The sequence below is a fragment of the Hyaena hyaena genome, unplaced genomic scaffold (assembly GCF_003009895.1).
Source record: "Hyaena hyaena isolate Hyena2069 unplaced genomic scaffold, ASM300989v1 scaffold_562, whole genome shotgun sequence".
NCBI lineage: Eukaryota > Metazoa > Chordata > Mammalia > Carnivora > Hyaenidae > Hyaena > Hyaena hyaena.
In genome coordinates this window covers 101,803-123,691 of record NW_024081198.1, presented here as the reverse complement: position 1 = coordinate 123,691, position 21,889 = coordinate 101,803, and the positions used below count along the sequence as shown (strand labels likewise).

Genomic DNA, 21,889 nt, shown 5'->3' with positions numbered 1-21,889 from the left:
GGTAGAAGACTCAAAAAGACATTTTTCCAATAAAGATATACAGATGCTCACCCTCACTAACCATGAGGGAAATGCAAGTAAAAACCACAATGAGATAGCACTTCACACTAGTCACAATGATTAGTATCAGAAAGGCAAGATCTAACGCGCTGGCGAGGATGTGTAGGCAAGGGAACCCTTGTGCACTGCTGGGAATGCAAACTGGTGCAGCCACTGTGGAAAACAGCATGAAGGTTCCTCAGAAAGTTAAAACAGAATTACCACAGGATCCAGTAATTCTGCTACTGGCTATTTACCCAAAGAAAACGACAACACTAATTCAAAAACGTACACCCCTATGTTTACTGCAGTATTATTTATAATAAGCTAAGATATGGAAGCTACACAGTATCCACTGATGGTGAATGGATAAAGATGTGGTATAGGTGTGTATATGTATATAGCTATCTCTATATATACATACACAACGGAATATTACTCAGCTATAAAAAAAGAATGAGATCTTAACATTTGCAATAACAAGGATGGACATAGAGGGTATTCTACTAAATGGATTAAGAGAAAGATAAATAACATATGATTTCATTCGTGCATGGAATCTAAAATCAGCCTCTCCAGATTTGTAAATACAGAGAATCTCTGGCTGCCAGAGGAATTGGGGGTGGTGATGAAATAAGGAGATTATAAGAGGTACAGACTTTCAAAGGAAAAAAGAGATGTATGGTTGACCTAGCATTGGAACACTTCGAAGCCACTGTCAGGTGATTAAGTGGCCTAATTTCAATACTGTTGTGTCCAGCGGGGGATAGGGAGGCCCAGGGGGAGGGAGAGAGATGGAGGAATGGGCGGTGGGTGGATCACCACATCAAATACAGTAACAATGAAAAAGTGTGCAATACGGTGTTGTGTGAATTATTAAAAGGACACAGCGCACAGTGAACAAACGCTGTTGGAAAATGGCACCAATAGACCTGCTTGACACGGGGTCGCCACAGACCTCTTTGTGAAAACACTCTGTGAAGGACAGTGAAGCGACACACAGTAAAACCGGGTGTGCCTGCAATCCCGTTCGCTGTCCTCTCCAAGTTAACTCAGCAGTGGGGACACTGTCACCACGTTGGCAAACACCTTGCAGTCCTCTTTCTACACTGGAGACCTAAGGACAGACTCAAGTAGGCTTGTACTCTGTATCCTGTGACTGCTCTGTAGCCACCAAACATTACTGCCTAAAATCTCAATGCCAGTACTTCCCTCCACACTGGTGAGTCCTGAGGAACTGGGTCTGAAAAACAGCATCTTCCCTATTATGAGTATCAAAGGCTATTGCTTAGGAAAAATACAAATTTACCTCACTTTATTTTTATAAGGGGCAAAATCTAAGGGTTTTTTTTTTTTTTAAATCTTATTTTAATGCAAATCTGCTTATGATTCCTCTTGCTTCACTAAGCTAATACTAGCATGACTACAGTTTCGTGGAAGCACCTCCAACCAGGAAAAAAGCAGCCTCTGGACACCCGCACACTGCGGACACCGGTGGGTCGAGAGGCCGCAAGGACTGGTCACGTAAGCCAGTGACCTGTGAGTTCTGAGTTGAAGAACCCATCACGTAAGCCTTGTAACTGAATTCCAGTATGTTCAGCTTGCTTTTCTCCGTCATCACCCCGACCCTCAGACCAGCACGTAGGTCCACACTGAATCAGCACATGTGCCTGCCGACACTACTTCCAGTGACTGTTTATTATAAAGTCATGAATACAAGTGACATTATACAAAATGAAGTGGATACAGTCTCACCCGAGTGGCATGCACTTCACAGTTAACTGTGTGAAAGGTTAACATGTTCTATCAGCACTTCTCATCAACAGATTCCTGAAAAACACTGTTAGTAACGTTTTCAATAAATACATATTGATCAGAAAGACAAACTAAAGTTGTATTAAGTGAATGATATTTATGAGAGTTTTTGGATTCACCTCTCGATTTCCACAAGGCTTGGACCTTAATACTGCTCACTCACAGAACCTGGGTCTCAGATTCTGAAGCTGACAAGTGCCTGGAGTTACCGGGAGGTAGACTAATGATGAAAAAGGGAACATACAGATTACTCTATGGACCCAAAAAAGTACTTCTATTCAGGGTCAAAGACTCTAGTATTATTGCCTGTTAAGAGAACTACACAGGTGAATGTCTGTCCCATCCCTCTCCAACCAAAACTTGTGAAATCACATTGCTGTCAAAAACAGCGAAGACCACGGTGGGCTAATTTTAATCGTAGTCAGTATCAAAGGGGGAAAGACTGCTGTTCGAAAAACCATACAAATATGTGGATTAAAGTGAAAAACAGGACGGTGTACAGATGTGCTGCAGTCCGTGCCCACCGGGACTCTGGCTTTATTCTGTGGAGGTGGGCCCCACAACGTCCCTATCCCCAAATGTCCGAGTGAAGTGAAGCGGCAAATTCTAGGGGATTGGTTTCTGTTATGAAATTATCCGTAAAGGAGAACCATCAACTTTTACGGCAAAAACAGTCTGTGAACTTTGGTAAGAAAGACAAGTTCATGCCTCACAGAGAAAATGCCCTGTCTTTGGAAGGAGATCAGACGCTGCGCTATTCGGACATGGGTGAGTTTCCATCTTCATGCCACACAGAGAGCATTCTAGAAGCCAGGTTTGTGCTCACCAACCTATGCAAGGGTCTGGGCAGTCCCGCAGGAAAGATTCAAATTGACCTTTGGTAACATCCATCAGGGTTGTGTATACAGTCAGCTGAAAGAAAAGTGACTTTTAAGGATGTTTCCAATTCTAAAATGTCCTGACTTATATTAACATTTCTATACATGTCAAGCTGCTTTATGAAGCTACTTAGTATAAAACAGTATATAAATTGTATGTATCAAAGATATAAAAATAAATATACAAAGAACCAAACAGTTAAGAAGTTAATAATAATATTTCACCATTTAAGAATACAACAGCAAAAAAACAATAATGAGAACTCAAACAACTGACTTCAATAGAACCATTGCTCCAGATCATGAATATGAATATGCTCTGGAAAGAAGCCCTTTAACTCCTTACAAGATCCTGTTCCTGAGTAGTGCGCTGCTTCACCACCAGTGCGCTAACACCCCCCACCGCCCTGCCCCCAGCTCGTGCAGAGCCTAATGGGGCACTGCAGAGTATAAAGGCAGAGTATAAAGGGCCGAGCGACGGCCATTCTGAGCCTTAACGCACTTCTAACACGGAGGGCGGGGGGCGGGGGACACGGGACCACAGGCAAAAAGCTCCCTCTGAAAATAGACTTCAGACTTCGTTGAGTTTTAGGTGTTCACTGTAGTGGACAGCGTGATTTCTGACAGGAAGAAGTCAAAAGAAAAAGGCTACATTTAACTGAAACGGCATGGAAGTAAAACCGGAAACAATACTCTGGCCAGAGTGGCTCAAACCACACTAACACTTTGTCATACCGCAGGAGTTACCGTTATAGTCCCACAAAAACATTTTTAAAAATCAACCTTAAGCAGAATGTGACTTGGCGGTTTTATAGCTCTGACTAATCCACAGTAACAGGGAAATATAACACAGGCCCAGATTATTTCCCTAAAAGTAAATTTTATGGATATATATATTAAAAACATAAAATTATAATTAAAATTTATTAATTTTAAATTATAAATATATAAATATAGATTTAAAAAAAATACCTTGTTGAGGACAGGTTTTGTTGACAGGACATCGTATATGGTCGCAAATGAGATATTCTAAAACACAGAAGTAATTTTGTTCATTACGTTAAATGCCCATGTCGGCAGGTTTATCCACTCAATGGGTCATTAGCAACAAAGACATTCTTCAGTCAACCTCCTGAAGCCCCTAAAAGAATTTCCCTTGGGGTCACTGTTAGAAAGAGTTAATGGTTCTAATACATCACTTTTTCTCTCTCTCCCTGCCCTCTTTAATTCGTCATTCAGCTTAAGAGTGGTGTCCAGCATTAGAGTAAGAAAGGCAAGTACTGGAAAATTCTACCCTTTCAATTCAAAACAAAACAAAAACTCAGTACAGATTGTCCAGAGATACTGAATAATGGGAAGTTTATAAGTTTCCCAAAGGCCAAGGAAAAATGCCACAAGTAAGATAATTTTCAAAGGACCATTTCTTTCTACATAGGAAGGACACCGTGACTGTACCTCTTGAGTTGTCCGGTTTAGACACTTCTTTGCAGATGTTCTGCGATCATCGAGAAAGAAAGGACTTTTCCAACGGTCATAATTTGTTTCTAGCACATACCATATATCCTGCTTGGGGTTGAGTCTAAATACAAAAGGAGAGATTCTGACTAGTTTTCATGCCTTAAACCTGTAAATATGTCAGTCTGTGCTTTAGTTTCTGTTTATTTTCTTTGAACAAATGCACTTACTCATATATATCCAAAGCTTGTTTTCTGTCTCGCGTAATCACACAACCTTCCCCAGACTTGTTGCCTCCCAAGATAAAGTATGCTGGGGCCAGTAACTTAGTTTTGGTTAATATATTCTTGGCGTCTTCATAACTACATAGAAACAAAACAAAACAAAAAAAAAAGCAAACCTTTTTAGTTGACTTGGAATGAAAAATATTTAGTTGTGGAAACTAAGGGAAAATCAAAGTACCTGAGAAACATGTTCTTTTCTTTCTTTTTTTTTTAAACGTTATTTTTGAGAGAGCGAGAGACAGAGCATGAGTGGGGAAGGGGCATTATTCCAGGGGTACAAAAACAGACAGACATCTACATATCAATGTGATCCACCACATTAACAAAATGAAGGATAAAAAAATATGATCATTTCAACAGATTCGTGGGGAAAATATCCGACAGAATTCAACATCCTTTCATTATAACAACTCAACAAAGCGGGTCTAAGGGGAACATATCTCAACATAATAAAGGCCATACAGGACAAGCCCACAACATCATAGTCAATGGTGAAAAGCTCAACATTCCTCTAACATTAGGAACAAGACAAAGATGCCTACTCTCAACCATTTTTATTCAGAAGTACTGACAACCCCAGCCAGAGCAGGTAGGCAAGAAGAATAAAAGGCATTTACATCAGAAAAGAGGGAGGGCGCCTGTGTGGCTAAAGTCAGTTAAGTGGAAGATTTTGGCTCAGGTCATGATCTCTGAGTTCATGAGTTCGAGCCCCACCTGGGGCTGTGCTGACAGCTCAGAGCCTGGAGCTGCTTCAGATTCTGTGTCTCCCTCTCTCTCTGACCCTCCCCTGCTCACGTTGTCTCTGTCATTAATAAATAAACATTAAACACACACACACACACACACACACACACACAAAGAAAGGAGTAAAACTATCACTATTCAGACAATATGACACTCTACACAAAAACTCTGAAGATTCCACCAAAACACTGTTAGAATAAATGAATTCAGCAATGTTACAGGATACAAAATCAATATACAAAAATCAGTTGGATTTTATACACTAATAACAACTATCAGAAAGAGAAATTAAGGACAAAATCCCATTTACAAGTGCAACAGAATAAACAAAATACCCAAGAAGAAACTTAATCAAGGCGGTGAAAGCCCTGTATACTGAAAACTATAGGACACTGGGAAAATACTCTGTGCTCATGGAATACTGTTAAACTGTCCATACCATCCAAAGCAAGCTACAGATTCAGTGAAATCTCTGTTGAAATTCAAACAGCATTCTTCACAGAAACAGAACAAATAATCCTAAAATTTAACCACAGGAATACCAAATACCCAAAGCAATCTTGAGAAGGAAGGACAAAGCTGGATTTCTGATGTCCTCCTGATTTCAAACTACATTTCAAAGCTATAGTAATCAAAACAGTAGGATATTGTCATAAAGGAGACACACAAACCCATGCATATATGGTCAATCAATTTACATCAACAGAGCAAAGAATATAATTGGGAAAGGGCAGTAACATGCAAAAGAATGAAACTAGACCACTACCTTATACCATATACAAAACTCAACTCAAAATGTATTAAAGACCTGAACCTAAAGCCATAAAACTAGAAAAAAAAAAAATAGGCTATGAAGTCCTTGACATTAGCCTTGGTGATGAGTTTTTGGTTTTGACACCAAAAGCAGAGTCAACAAACACAAGTCGAACTATATCAAACTAAAAAGCCTCTGCATAGCAAGAAAACCATCAACAAAATGAAAAGGCAATCTAGTGAAAGGAAGAAAGTATTTGCAAATTGTGTATCTGACAGAGTTAATATACAAAATATGTAGAGAACTCATTCTTTTATGATTCTTGGACCCAACCCTAACATCATGGGGTGGTTCCCTATACATAACACCCGACAATTCTTGGACATCCTCAACTGTACAAGAATTTGACTCAATTCTGACACTATCTATACAGAGATAACACTGGATTCAGTGGGTTAGGGATTCAGACTTAGAAGACTGTAATCCATCCCCCACTTCAGAGGTCAGTCCTAAGCCCCATCAAGCCAACTGTAAGCATTACCTGTGCTTCTAGCTGACTGGCTAAGACTGGAGATTGCAACAAGGTCCTCCGTAGCTTCCATTAATTTCCTACAGTTACTCATAGAACTCAAGTAATCATGTGTCCCAGTTTATTAAAAGATATGATAAAGGATACGAAACAACAGCCATATAAAGAGACACAGAGGGCAAGGCATGTGAGAAGGGCACAGGGCTTCCATGTGCTAAGAGTATGCCACTCTCCCCAAATTTCTATGTGTTCACCAACCCAGAAGCTCTCCGAACCCTTTCCTTCTGGGGTTCTATGGAGGCTCCATTACATCAGCATGACTCATTAAGTCACTGGCCACTGGCAACTGATGCAACCTCAGGCCCCTCTTCCCTTCCGGGGTGTCCTGTGGCTCTGAAAGTTCCAATCCGGTAATGGGTGGTTGCCTCCACAGGCTACCAACCCGCAACCTTAGGTGCTTTCCAAAAGTTGCCTCATTAACATGACAAAAAACACCTTTTATCACTCTCAACACTTAGGAAATTCAAGGGTTTTGGGAGCTGTGAACTAGAAATGAAAAAGAAAAGCAAATACCTCTTGGTAAAAAAAATTACAGTATCGCACTCATACAACTCAACAGCATAAGAAAATGTGATTTAAAAATGGGTAGAGGATCTGAGTAGGCATTTTTCCAAAGATGATGCAGATAGATGGCCAACAAGTACATGAAAATGTGCTCACGAGGCAAATGCAAATCAAAACCATAACGAGTTAGCACCTCACATGTTAGAATAGCTATTACCAAAATGGTAAGAAAAAAGCACTGGCGAGGATGTGGAGAAAAGTGATCCTTGCACTGCTGGTGGGAATGCAACTGGTGCAGCCACTGTGGAAAACTGTTTGCAGGGTCCTCAGAAAAATAAAAATAGAAATACCAGATGATTCAGCCATTCCACTCTGGCGATACATCCAAAGGAAACAGAAACACTAACTTTAAAAGATAACCTGCAGCCCCATGTTCACTGAAGCATTAGTCACCATAGCCAAGATATGGACACAACCCAAGTGACCACTGAGGGGTGAGTGGATGAAGAAGTTGTGGTGTGTCTACACAACGAATATTACTCGGCCATAGAAAAGAAGGAAATCTTGCCATTTGTGACAACATGGATGGACCCTGAGGGCATTATGCTCAGTGAAATAAGGGAAACGGAGAAAGACAAAATACCGCACGGTATCACGTACATGTAGAATCTAAGAAAACCTTGTAAATGCAGAGGACAGCGTGGTCATCGCTATAGGTGGAGAATGCAGGGTGGGCAAAATGGATGAAGGGGGTCGAAAGGTACAAAGTGCCAATTCTAAAAGAAGTCGGTCCTGGGGATGTCATGTGGAACACGGTGGTGCTAGTTAATAATACTGTAGTGTATGCTGGAGGGATGCTATGAGTAAATCTTAAAAGTTCTCAACTCAAAGAAAACAATTTCTGCAGCAACATGTGGCTATGGATGTTAGCTACACTGACTGTGGGGATCATTTCACCGTATACTCAGATATCAAAACATTCTGGCGCACCCTGAAACTAAGAAAATGTTTTCTGTCCCTTTTTATCTCCAACAAAAATATAATTTTAAAATGAATATTAAATTTGATAATAAAGCAATCAAACATATTACCTTGTGCCATTTTCCAGAACTGATCTAGTGATAAACCCTATCCACATGGCATCTTTCTTTCCCCAAATCCATTCTATGATACCTGGAAGAAATCAAACGTGCACAGTGTCACAGGCCTGGAATGAGGTTAGGCTGTGGACCGGAATATACAGTCCAGCCTTCCCCTGAAAACATCTATGAAATTCCCATTTAAGAACACACTACTCACCCAAATAACCGCCATTTAAACTGAAACGTTCATTTAACGTGAGACTAAAGAGTCCCTGTAAACAAGACAAAGCAACGAGATCAGCAACCTGAAGCCTCCTGCTGGAGGCCCTCTCACTGTACGCCGGTGGGCCAGGTCCCGGAATGGGAGGTGGGGGGTGCAGGACGAGACAACACTTTATCATCACGTTCTACGAACAGTTTGCAGAAGCTGAGAGCATCTTCGCGTGCACTGTGTGACACGAGGAGGTGGAATGTTACTGGCCGCGCTTTCGGACAAGGAAAGCGAACTGCGGAGAATGAATGCCTATCTTGTTTGCGGGGCAGACTACGGACCAGACGCAGATTCATCTTATACCCCCGTCCTCAGCGTCCGGCCCCGCGCGCCTTCCTCCTAACGGTCTCGTCTCAGAAACAAGCCTCCATCCCCGTTCTACTCTCCGCCAACGTCCAACGTCCAGCTACGGCGCTGACCAGAAGTACAAAGGGAGGAACTGGGGCTTCATATCCGTTTTAGGTCCTCATTTCCTCACACTCCCTCCACCGGTCACAGGCAGTAACAGCAGGACCCAGAGCTACCTGTAAAATTACGTCACAGTAGATTTCTTACTGGTCTGAATCCTGTTAAGATGCCCACATAGCCGGCGAAGGTTGAAGCCTTGAAAACAGTTCTATTGTTTCTTCGGAAGTCCAAATTCACAGTTAAAGGTTTTAGTTCCTCAGCTACGACCCAGGTATTGTTATTTACATTCCACCTACAAAAGACAAATTTCAGTGACGTTAAGAACAGTGATGGTAATAAGGATGAAGCTGAAGCTGTAGGCCAGGCACTCACTTAGGTCTCCATGCAGCCCATCCGTAAGGCTCACGCCTCACAACTCTGCAAGAGGAGTGCTCGTACCCCAAGTTTTCCACAGGAGAAAGCTGAGGCCCAGAGAAGTGAAATAACCCAACCGAACACAGCCTACTAAAGAGCAAACCCCAGATTCAAATTTAGGTCTGTAATTACAGAGCCCTGTTGTATTTTTTTCAGGAAGGTTAAGACATAAAATGGAATATGCTATTTTTCCTTTCTGTGCGGTAAGCCGGATGTGCATGGGGGCCTTCAGTCCTCCACAGGCTGTTCGGACGTGTGTTCACCAGGTGCAACTCTGTTACCCGAATGGGGTGCCCATCGGGTCTCAAAACTAAGGAATCCAGGATCTTTACTTCTGGGCATATTTGGGGCATGATTTGGGATTTACTTTTCATCAACATAATACAACCTACTCTTCTGAAGGGTTGATACTCACTGCATTCTTTACTTACCCAAGAAATATTCCAAAATCCAAGTTTCGCCCATGTAGTAAGTGACCTAATATAAAGAAGGAAGACACATGTCGTAGCAGTTATGACAGGATCACTGACTCTTACTCAAAGCTGGACACGTAGGTCTGGCTCCCTGATACAACTATTCGGTCCAACAGTAAGAATCAAGCAGCATCCTAGTATCCGAAGCCTTAAAATGACGGAAGGGCTGTCCGTGTCACACTGGCCAGCTCCCCTCCCAGCCACCTGAGCGCAGGGTTCCAGGAAGTTAGGGCATAGGAAGACGACGAGGGGTCCTTCTTTGGTCCACTGTGTCAGCTTCCTGGACACAGCCATCCCAGCCTCAGCTCCTGTGACCTGCCACCGGGCTTCCCGTCAGGAAATGTCACCTACAGCTGAACACCTCGAGGGTCAGGTACGGGCAGACTTTCTACCCGTAGTAGAGGTCAAAAATTAAAGTGAGTCCGGGGACACCATCCTGTGCCTTGCATCCTGGGTAGCGGCCAGAACAAAGCACAGGAAAGCGCGGTCCCTGGGCTGGGAAGCAATGCGACGAGGTTTGTCCTGGGCTCTGGGGGAAGGCCAGGGTCACCATGTACATAAAGATAATGAAGTACCCGTGAGTACTTACACGAAAACAGGACTAAGAGTATAAGGAAACTAAGAGGAAGGGTAAGAAGGTTTACAGTCCTGAAACACTTCTCCCTTCCAAGTTTTTTGCATACCTGAATTAAACTTTAAAGGCATTACAATGGTCTCAACGTAATGACAGTTTTAAATTCATCTTTAAAATTTTACTGAGATCTTTTATAATACTATATGCAACAGGGGTGCCTGGGTGGCTCAGTTGGTTAAATGTCCAACTTCGGCTCAGGTCATGATCTCACAGTCCGTGGGTTCGAGCCGCGCATCGAGCTCTGTGCTGACTGCTCAGAGGCCGGAGCCTGCTTCAGATTCTGTGTCTCCCTCTTTCTCTGACCCTCCCCACTCGCTCTCTCTCTCAAAATAAAATAAAGATATAAAAAAATTAAACAACAACAGAAAACTATATGCAACATACACAGAATTGGAAGAGTAAGCCTGGATATTACAAGTTGTAATTCCATTTACATTTTCTTTTACTTTTTACATTGCTCTGCCCACCCTCCCTTAGCATACATTTACCTTGTTTATCTTCTGTGATTATTGAAGTACAAATGGTAAAAATTTCATAGAAGATATTGTACGAAATAATCTCGCCTATGAGAAAAGATAGGACATTTCTTGGTCAATATATAGAACCATGAGATGATTAGAAAATTCTTTTTTAAGAAAAAGTTTAACAATCATCACTGTGTGACTTTTTGCCTCGGCATACGTGTCCGCACACAGTTTAAACATGCCTAAAGAGCTGGTCACCAGCCTGTACGCTACAGACACAAAATAAAACAAGCCCCCAACGGGTCAGCTATGTGGGCGCGTTAGAATTGTATTATAATAGGATGTCCCAATTTTCCATCAATTTGCTTCATTTTACTTTGGTTTGAGGGTAACTTAATACACCTGGAAGTATGGTAACTTAATACATCTGGTTCTTGGTTATATACTGAAGATGGATTTTGCTCATGTTTTTTAATTATTTATTTACTATATTTATTTTTAAATATTCATTTTTGAGAGAGAAAGAGAGCACGAGCGAGCGTGCGAGCATGAGCAGGGGAGGGGTAGAGAAAGAGGGAGACAAAGAATCTGAAACAGGGTCCAGGCTCTGAACTGTCACCAAAGAGCCTGACCAGGGCTCAAACTCATGGGCGGTAAGATCATGACCTGAGCGGAAGTTGGATGCTTAACTGACTAAGCCACCCTGGTGCCCCTTGCTCATATTTTTAGAAGTGACAATATTTCTTTTCTCTTTTTTTTAATGTTTATTTTTGAGACAGAGAGATAGAGTATGAGCAGGGGAGGGACAGAGAGAGAGATACACACACAGAATCTGAAGCAGGCTCCAGCCTCTGAGCTGTCAGCACAGAGCCCAACATGGGACTCAAACTCATGAACTGAGAGATCATGATTTGAGCTGAAGTCGGAAGCTTAACCAACTAAGCCACCCAAGTGCCCCTAGAAGTGACAATATTTCTAAGGTGAGGAACTACTGAGTAAAATAATAAAATTAGAGCAAAGCTACCATTTTATTTTTTTAATTTATTTCTGAGAGAGAGAGAGATAGAGCGTGAGCAGGGGAGGGTCAGAGAGAAAGGGAGACACAGAATCCGAAGCAGGCTCCAGGCTCTGAGCTAGGTGTCTGCAGACAGCCAGACATGGGGCTCGAACCCATGAACAATGAGATCATGACCTGAGCTGAAGTCGGACACTTAACCGACTGAGCCACTCAGGTGCCCCTTAAAAATCCATTTTAAAACATTTTAATTTTTGAATAATTCTCCAAAACTGTATAATAGTAACACTTTAAGCACTTAATTAAAGGGCATACATCCTGGGAGTAAAAGTCACAGCATAAAGAATATAGCCAGTGGTAGTGTCACAGCGCTGTATGAGGAATGTAGAGGCTACATTTGTGCTGAGCACATAGAACTACTGCATCACTAACTGTAAACCTGAAAGTAACATAACAATGTGCTTCAACTATACTCAAACAAAAACAATTATTTCAATTAAATACTTAAAGATATACGGCACTTTTTTTTTTTATCTCCATTGCATTTGATGTTAACGTGTAAAGCTTATCATTTTTTTCCCATCCTAACCTAACGTTCATTTTCATTTTGGCAAGATTCTGCTGTTATTTTCCATTATTACAAATCATCTGTTAATCTTTATAATCCATTTTTCTCTCCAGATATTTATATGTGGTATTTACTTTCTGGAGTTCTTTACATAATAAAGGAATTAAGTACTTCTCATATAGGCTGCAAGAATATATTTCTAATATGTTGACTATCTTTTTACATCATTTTTTTAAAGAAGCAAAAAGCAATAAACACTTAGCCACTTTTGCTGATAAATACTATTGATTTGGGGGGCCTGGGTGGCTCAGTTAAGTGCCCGACTTCGACCGGTGAGTTCAAGCCCTGTGTCAGGCTCTGTGCTGACAGCTCAGAGCCTGGAGCCTGTTTTGGATTCTGTGTCTCCCTCTCTCTGCCCCTCCCTCACATGTACTCTGTCTCTCTCTCTCAAATAAATAAAACATTTAAAATTTTTAAAAAATACTATTGATTTGCAGAAATTTTCATTCATCTCTCTTGTAAAACCAAGGTACTACTAGCTACTTAAAATAACAACTCTAATAGTCTGGTAGCTCAAAAATAAAATTGGGGTGGCAGGAAAAGTCTTTTTCATCAAATTAAATTGGACTTCATTAAAATTAAGAATTTCTGCTTAATAAAAGACATCAGTAAGAGAATAAAAATGCAAGCCACAGACTGGAAGAAGAGATTCAGAATCCATCTGACAAAAGGCTTGTAGCCAGAATACATATAAAGACCTCCTTACAACCATCTAGACTACCCAAAGCAGTCTACACATTCAACCTAATCTCCATCAGAACAACAACAGCAGTTTTCACAGAACCAGAACAAACAATCCTAAAATTTGTATGGAGCCACGAAGACCCTCTAGAGCCAAAGCAATTATGAAGAAGAAAAGCAAAGCTGGAGGCATCACAATTCTGGACTTCAAGGTTTATACAAAGTTGTAGTGATCAAGACAGTATGGTACTGGCTCAAAAACAGACACAGATCAGTAGAACAGAATAGAAAACCCACAAATAAATCCACAATTATATGGTCAACTAATCTTCAACCAAGCAAGAAAGAATATCCAAGAACAAGACAGTCTCAAACGGTGCTGGGAAAACTGGACAGCAACATACAAAAGAATGAAACGGGACCACTTTCTTACACCCCACACCAAAATAAATTCAAAATAAATGAAAGACCCAAATGTAAGACAGGAAACCATAAAAATCCTAGAGAAGAACACAGGCAGTAGTTTCTGATATCACCTATTGCAACTTTTTTCTAGATAGGAGGTCCCCTGAGGCAAGGGAAGAAAAAAAAATACTACTGGGACTACATCAAAATTAAAAGCTTCTGCACAATGAAGGAAACAATCAACAAAATCAGAAGACAACCTACAGAATGGGAGAAGATATCTGCAAATGACATATCTAATAAACGATTAATATCCAAAATATGTACAGAACTTATATAACTGAACACCCATAAAACCAAATAATCCAATTAAAAAATGGGCAGAAGACAGACAGACATTTCTCTAAAGAAGACACACAAAAGCCCAATAGACACATGAAAAGATGCTCACCATCACTCATCATCAGGGAAATGCAAATCACAACTAGAATGAGATATCACCTCACACCTGTCAGGATGGTTAAACTAAACAACACAAGAAACAACAGGTGCCAGGGAGGCTGTGGGGGGAAAAAGAAGGCTCCTGCACTGTTGGGAATGCACACTGGTATAGCCGCTGCAGAAAAAAATATGGAGGGGGTCTCAAAAAGATAAAAATGGAAGTTTTCTACAATCTAGCAATCACGCTACTGGGTATTTGTCCAAAGAATATAAAAACACTAGTTCAAAGAGATACATGCAGCCCTATGTTTACAGCAGCATCAGCCCACGTGTCCATCAACAGATGAACGGGTAAAGAAGATGTAGTGTATGTGTGTATATATATGGAAAAAAAAAAAGAGAGAGAGAGAGAGAGGGAAAAATCAATAAACTGCCTCTGAACTACAGAGAACAAACTGATGATTACCAGAGGGGAGGTCAAGTGGGGGAGGTATGAAATAGGTGACGAGCACTGAGTAATGAACAGAATTAGTGAATCACTAAGTTGTACACCTGAAACTAATTTAACACTGTATGTTAACCAGAATTAAAATTAAACTTTAAAAACACTCTTTAAAACCAACTAAAAATAGTTAAAAGACTGTAACAAACACGTCACCTTGAGAAGGAAGGAGAGACAGGTAGGCTATCTTTTTAAACCATTCTTTTTAAAGAAGCAAAAACAATCAAAACAGTCACCAATGAAAGGAAAGGCCTACAGCTGCATGATTTCATAGTCATCAGGAAAAAGCAAATTAGACAATAATGGGATTCCATACACTCAACAAAATGGCTCAAATGACAAATACCGATGGTAGCAGGTGGAGAAGTACCAAGCAGGGAAAACTGAAACTCGTGTACTATGCTGACTGTTAGTGGATACAGTTACTTTGCAAACCTGGCTGGCAATGCCCATAACCAAGTATGTATCCAAGAGAGGTGAGTGCATCTGCCCATCAAAAGGCAGACACAAGAACGTTCCCATCAAAAGGCAGACACAAGAACGTTCCTAACTGCCTTATTATTCATATCCCAAGTCTAAAAACCACCCAAACACACTATTCAGTAGCATTCTACCTATAATGAGAAGTACAAGAAACCGGACACAACAGTTCACACTGTGATTAGGAGGTTCAAGAGGAGGCAGAACTGGGGCGCCTAGAGGGCTCAGTCGGTTAAGAGTCCGATTTCGGCTCAGATCATGATCTAGTTGGTAGATATGATCCCCACGTTAGGCTCTGTGCTGACAGCTCAGAGCCTGAAGCCTGCTTTAAATTCTGTGTCTCCCTCTCTCTGCCCCTCCCCTGCTCATGCTCTTTCTCTCCTTCTCTTTCAAAGATAAAAATAAACATAAAAAAAAAAAAAAGAGGCAGAACTAATGTATGGTGAAGTCAGAATAAGCGGTTACCTAGGGATGTGGTACTGTCTGGGAGATGGCATGATGGAACATTCTGGATTGTTGGAATTTTCCATATCTTGATCTGAGTTGTGATTACATGCATGAATGCATGTTAAAAACTCTACTGAGCTGTGTACTTAAGGTCTATGCAGTGTACTTCAACAGACATTTTCAAAGTGTTTTATTAAATCTTTTAAAAAACTGCAAAGGGAACTTTACCTAAAGGTATGTCAGTAACAGCTGCAATCCCCTTCATTTCCTCCTCATAGGGACCAGGAAAGTTGCCAAGTAGACCAGGCTGGAAAACAAATAAATTACCCATCATTCGCCTCAAGGGTTGCTTTGAGATTTGTTCTTTTTACATATAACTTGTTCTAGATGCCCCTCCATAGTAAATGACTGAAGTTATTTGTAAAGCACTTCCACATCCCGTATTTCTAAAAGACTCTATGGAAGACTCAATACTGGGCCCTCAGTCTGGATCTCTTGCCTTCACAGCCTTAAACTCGGCTGTTCTCAGGTGTGGTGCGAAGACGTAGGATTGCTTTTCCGGCCTCACATTTCACCTTGTTCTCTAGAGAGAGAAGATAACTGCACTCAGATAACCCAGGAACATCACAACCACCACCCCTTATCTCCGCCCAAACTCACCCTCTCGCCTTGGCACTAGACCCTCATTACTACTTCCTTCCCACACTCCTAAAAACAAATCTGTCTGAGTCATTCGCAAAGCCTTCCGTCTTGATTACTGGCTTCTTGGGCCGTCGTGATGCATTACCACACTCTGGGTGCCAATGGGACCCAGGAACAAACTCCCCGTGGACACACACTTTTATTCACTAACAGTGAGGTAACAATTTAAGCTCACAGCCTTCTGCTAATAAAATAATGTGCTTAAAATTTTTACAAGTCCCATTTGTCACCAACTTTGTCTTTATAGGTCACGTGACCTAACCAAGCAAATGTTTTTCCCTTAGGAATTCAAAGCATTGCACAAGTGGGATATTCCTGCCAATGTAAAGATGACTTACTGAACATTTGTAAACATTTATTACATCCAGGCACTGCGCTTCATATCAGCTATGTGATCTAATCCTCACAATCACCATATAAAATGCCTATTACTACTATATCGTCCTTGATGAGAACACACTGCACACCTTAAGAAACGTGTCCATGGATACAGTTATTAGGTGACTGATCCAACCTTAAAATCCAACGTTTAAAGGGGAAAAACCCCAATGTTGTCTGAATGCCAAGCCTGGGCCTGCTGCCCTCCCACGGGCACAGAGGCAGGAGAGACACGGGAAGAGGGGGAGAGAGGGAGGGGGGAAAGGAAGAAAGGCGGGGGAGAGAGAGAGAGAGAGAGAGAGAGATTGATTTTCAAGCAGACTGCATGCTCAGCACAGAACCCAATGCAGGGCTTGATCCCATGACCCTGGGATCATGACCTGAGACAAAAACCAACTGAGTTGGACACTCAACCAACCGAGCCACCCAGGCACCCATGGGATACCCTCAATCAAAAGCTCAGAGAACACAAGCATGAGGGCTGACAGGTGTGGTGCCTGGCGGGTGCAAGGGTCACAGGGAGGACAGGCCTAGAGGGTCCAGTCGCCAGGACACAGTGATGCTCAACCAGGAGTGGTTTCAACCCCCAGGGGACATCTGGTGATTTTTTAAAAAAAATTTTTTAAAGGAGCTGAAAACACAGAGTCTTCTTGCATGACCAGGAGGGAAATGAACTGATTTTGTGAATATACAGCTACAAGAAACACACAACCCAAGTGAGTTTCACAGCCAATGAGCTGGGCTGCATATGTCGTCCGGCTGTATGGAGGTAGGAAAATGTGTCCTGGGATAGGCAGGCAAAGTACTGAAGAAGAAAAAAAAATCCCCATTTTTAAAAAAAATTTTTTTTAATGTTTTATTTATTTCCGAGAGAGAGAGAGAGAGAGAGAGAGAGCGCGAGCGCAGGGGAGGGTCAGAGAGAGAGGGAGATACAGAATCTGAAACAGGCTCCAGGCTCTGAGCTGGCTGTCAGCAAAGAGCCCGATGCGGGGCTTGAACCCACGAACTGTGAGATCATGACCTGAGCCCAAGTCGGACTCTTAACCGAATGAGCCACCCAGGCGCCCCAAAAACCCCCAAATTTTCAATAGTGAACTTGAAAATGTATAGTTGACTGTTGAACAATGTTGAACAATGTGGGGGGTTCAGAGCTCCTACCCCATATATAGTTGAAAATCTCTATATAATGTTTGACTCCCCTAAACTACTAATAGTTTACTGTTGACCAGAAATCTTATTGATAATATCAATAGTTAACACATATTTTGTATATGTATTTTTTTTAATTTATTGAACTTTTTTTATTTTATTTTTTGAGAGACAGAGAGAGCACAAGCAGAGGAGGGTCAGAAAGAGAGGGAGACACAAAATCCAAAGCAGGCTCCAGGCTCTGAACTGTCAGCGCAGAGCCCAGTGTGGGGCTCGAACCCATGAATGCAAGATCATGACCTGAGCCAAAGTTGGATGCTCAACCGACTGAGCCACCCAGGTGCCCCTTATATGTATTTTATACCGTATTCTTACAATAAATAAAATCTAGAGAAAAGAACATGTTAAAAAAATTAAAAGGAAGAGAAAATACATTTACAGTAATTTTTTGAAAAAAATCCATGCCATGTATAAATGGACCTTTCCAATTTAAACCTGTGTAGTTCAACAGTCAACACACCATATGAGGGGAAGGAAATGACACGCTCCCAAATGAAATATATATTTGTCCAATGTTCTATAAAATAGTCCATACTTAAAAAAAAAAATTAAGGTGCAGTAAATTGCCAAAATTTGCCATGGTATTTTGTGTCCTGTTACTCTAATACTACCAGGCCCCAGAATTTTAAGTGCCTCTAAAGTTGTGACAGGTGTTCTAGAATCAGTGCAAACTCATCCAAATTCCATAGAAGAGGCTGTCAAATTAGGTCTTTAAATCCCAGAGCCTTTTCTGAACTGTGTGTATATGGGGAGGTGTGTATGTTTAAAATTTATTGTGGAAAACAGTAGTTCTTACCAACTTTTGATCCACTATCTGCATAAGTTTTCCACTAGGCACAAAAGCGTTTACCATATTCTTCATGGAATTCAACAAAACCTTTATCTGAAAAATAAATTATTTAATTAATAAGAGACATAAAACGTGTGGACATTTAAGATTAGTAATGGTAAAATGAAAACAGATCATAGACTTTCTGACCTATTCATGCATAAACAGAGCACTACTTGAAAATATTTTAATATAATAATACACAGAATGCACCTTTACTAGGCTATTTGGTTAAGATGAAGGTAGACAATACAGAAAGAAACAAAGGCAAAGGCTAGGAAAAAGAGCAGAAAATTACAGAAAAATGACATCTTTTCTTCTATTACCGTTAATGGGAGGGAAGTATCAAATCTGTTTCCTTAAAATACCTGGTGTGTACTCTCATGAAATGCTCTTTTAAAAATGCAATTATATTTGGTAACGTCGGAAAGAGAAGATTTAACAATCAGCGTACCGCTGGTGCCTTGTGAGCCATCAGTTCATGCCATCTTTTATAGGGCGGCAAGTCGAGATTTATGGTGTACCACGGAACTGGACCCCTGTAGCTGTAAGGAGAGGTGCATCACCATGAAATGTAAAAAGCAGTTTTTTGATGGGAGCTGGACAGTTACATCTATATGGAAATATCAGAGGCATAGTTTTAACCGCAATACAGACGATGGTTCTCAAACCAAAGTTTGCAGAGAAGCTCTCATTTTCCCACCCGAGTACTTCTGCCCTGTGTTGCATACGCAATCACACGTGCTTTCAGAAATCTCAGAACAGAGTTATACCTTCTGGGAGATTAAGGTGAATGGGTGACATGTGAAAGAATCAATGTTTGCTCAAGAGCCTCATGGCAATCTGAGTATCAGTACTAGAAAATATCTGCTTTGGGGGCACCTGCGTGGCTCAGTGGGTTAAGTGACTGACTTCAGCTCAGGTCATGGTCTCATAGTTGGTGAGCTTGAGTCCCATGTAGGGACCTGTGCTGACAGCTTGGAGCCTGGAACCTGCACCGGATTCTGTGTCTCCCTTTCTCTGCGCCCCTCCCCTGCTCCTGCTCTCTCGCGCACGTGCTCTCTTTCTGTCTCTCTCAAGAACGAACATTAAAAAAAAAAAAAGGAAAGAAAGAAAGAAAATATCTGCTTTTTTCACCCCTCCTAAATCTCTGCAAAGGTTTACTCCAGGCTCTGGGCACTTCTCTGCCTGGTTCCCCAGTCTATCACCACTGTCAAATCATGTCTCTAGCACTGGCTGCAGGTAAGGTCATCTTTTAAGCCCCCAGAAGTGGCACAACATGTATTAGCTTCCCGTGACTGGCTTCAAGAACGTTCCCTACTCACTCAGCCATGTGACTCTTCCTGCCATCTTCTCTCTCTTCTCATGCTTCTATAGTCAGTCCAAGGCCAAGCAGTGTTCCATCAGATGTATTCCCCAATTTCCTACTCTTCAACTGACACAGAGCAATTTCTACGGTGAGGATATCGCAACATCCACTCCCTTATCAATGGAGGCGGGCCACATTTCCAGTGGATGAACTCTACCACTGTTTTCTGTAGCTGCTGAAACAGTATCTTCCGCCTCTTGTTAGTAAACTGAAATAGCCTCTAAGGGTGTGCCATTTGGTGATTTATCAGCTCAGAACTAAGCCTAAAAATAGCCAGCCTCCGTTCCCGTATTGATCTGGTGTGAGCCACAGTAACTGATACCTATATTAAAAGACTGACACTTAATTCCCAGATAAAAGCTTAACATGAAAACAAATTAATTCAGTTTCTGACTGATGATAATTTCAGAGGCAAAATTCTGTGTGACAATTCAACAAGATGATTCTTGTTCATCCTCTCAGAGGCAGGTGTTCCCAGTGGCCTCCCCTCCAGTGTGCACTTAGATCTCCATGTTTACTAGCAATGACGCAGCAGTGGCCCATGGGAGCTATCCACAGTGGGAACGCTGCCCTAAGATAAGTTTCCTACCTATGAACTCCAACAGCTGCTCCTCTCTTTAGACTACCCAAAAAGCCCTTAACCTCCTGATTCTTTCTCAGTCCAGAGCCCTGGGTAGGCTCAGGATTGCAAAGAAGAAATAGAGAGGAAATAAACTCATTACAGGAGATGATGAGGTCAACTGGGCATGGGGAGACCCCAGAAACCTCTCTATAATAATAATACCTCCACTAATGAGAATTCTTTGAAAATTCTTTTGTTAAAATGAACAAATAAAGCTATTTTAATAACTAGAATTTAGCCATGATCCCACATTTTATTTCACATTAAGCATTTTCTAAGATATCTAAGTATTTAACATCTCTACCTCCAATTCCTAGAGGAATTCCTGACCTTATGAGGCCAGTGACGATTACATGAAATACACAAAAGGTACTCAGCAGTACTGGTACTCAAACAATAGTAATTACTAGAGAACATTTTCCTACTTGACTACAAACAATAAACATCATTCAATTACTTCTGAGACTTGGTAACCACTATGTCCAGATCATCACAGTCACGATTAACAAGTGACTGAAGCCATCTGGCTCACCAGGTGGCTTGTAAACTAGTCCAAGTGACATAATACACGCACATACACATCAGAGGGCAGAGCCCAAGCACCAGGGAGCAGGAGAAAATAAATGTTAATGAGATCTGGATGGATTCTGGGGGTGCCCCGCTGTCAGTCCCCAGATCTCCAGCAGTTATTTGACTGGGCAGGCTGGACACACGGGTGTTTCTCTCCTCCCGCACAGATGCCCTGGCAGAACTCCGGAAGTGATGCATTTGGTCAAAAACAGTACAAGAGGATTTTGTTGTCATTCAGAAGTAAATGAATAGCATGCTCACCCCTCACACCCCAAGTCACATTTACAGTTCAGAGAAAAGGATCGGAGTAGAATGGAAGATTTTTATGTGGAGAACAGGCTATTGAGGCAGGAGGAAATCCAGTGGGAATACCAGGGCAAAAATATTTACATTGTATAGATATATAAGTACAAGATTATTTTTACGTGTGGGCTTTGCACACCTGCATGTGTACACGTGTATACACATACATACACTCAACAACCTAGAACCAAGCAGGGAAGGTCTGCAGGGTAATCAATTCATAGACACCGCTAAGGTACACATGAAAGGGAGTAGAAAAAAAGTCTTAAACATGGTAGGTATTCATCACATGTTACAATGAACTGTGGCAGTGACACTGGCCAGGGGATGCACGCACTCAGTAAGGCACTGAAGGCCAAGTTGGTCCCGGTGTTTACACAAAGGCAGACCTCCAGAGAGCAAACCATTACAGAGGGCTGGACGGTGCACTGGCTTTAGAATAAGAGAAACGAATTACTTTTTTTTTTTTTAAGTTTATTTATTTTGAGAGAGACTGAGAC

General features: G+C 41.5%; 1 protein-coding gene across 1 annotated transcript in view; it reads right to left on the bottom strand.

The window, feature by feature from the left end:
- Nucleotides 1-1,717: 1,717 nt before the first annotated feature.
- Nucleotides 1,718-21,889, bottom strand: part of ASAH1 (N-acylsphingosine amidohydrolase 1) — a 51,914-nt gene continuing 31,742 nt past the window's right edge. The window contains exons 3-14 of the mRNA XM_039256298.1: nucleotides 18,980-19,070; nucleotides 18,493-18,579; nucleotides 15,636-15,714; nucleotides 10,833-10,907; nucleotides 9,669-9,714; nucleotides 8,971-9,115; nucleotides 8,362-8,416; nucleotides 8,154-8,235; nucleotides 4,418-4,549; nucleotides 4,188-4,311; nucleotides 3,705-3,761; nucleotides 1,718-2,766 (exon numbers count right to left, since the gene is read on the bottom strand). Of these exons, the coding sequence (XP_039112229.1) occupies nucleotides 2,677-2,766; nucleotides 3,705-3,761; nucleotides 4,188-4,311; nucleotides 4,418-4,549; nucleotides 8,154-8,235; nucleotides 8,362-8,416; nucleotides 8,971-9,115; nucleotides 9,669-9,714; nucleotides 10,833-10,907; nucleotides 15,636-15,714; nucleotides 18,493-18,579; nucleotides 18,980-19,070 (1,063 nt within the window). The 3' untranslated portion in view covers nucleotides 1,718-2,676. The remainder of the gene's footprint in view (nucleotides 2,767-3,704; nucleotides 3,762-4,187; nucleotides 4,312-4,417; nucleotides 4,550-8,153; nucleotides 8,236-8,361; nucleotides 8,417-8,970; nucleotides 9,116-9,668; nucleotides 9,715-10,832; nucleotides 10,908-15,635; nucleotides 15,715-18,492; nucleotides 18,580-18,979; nucleotides 19,071-21,889) is intronic.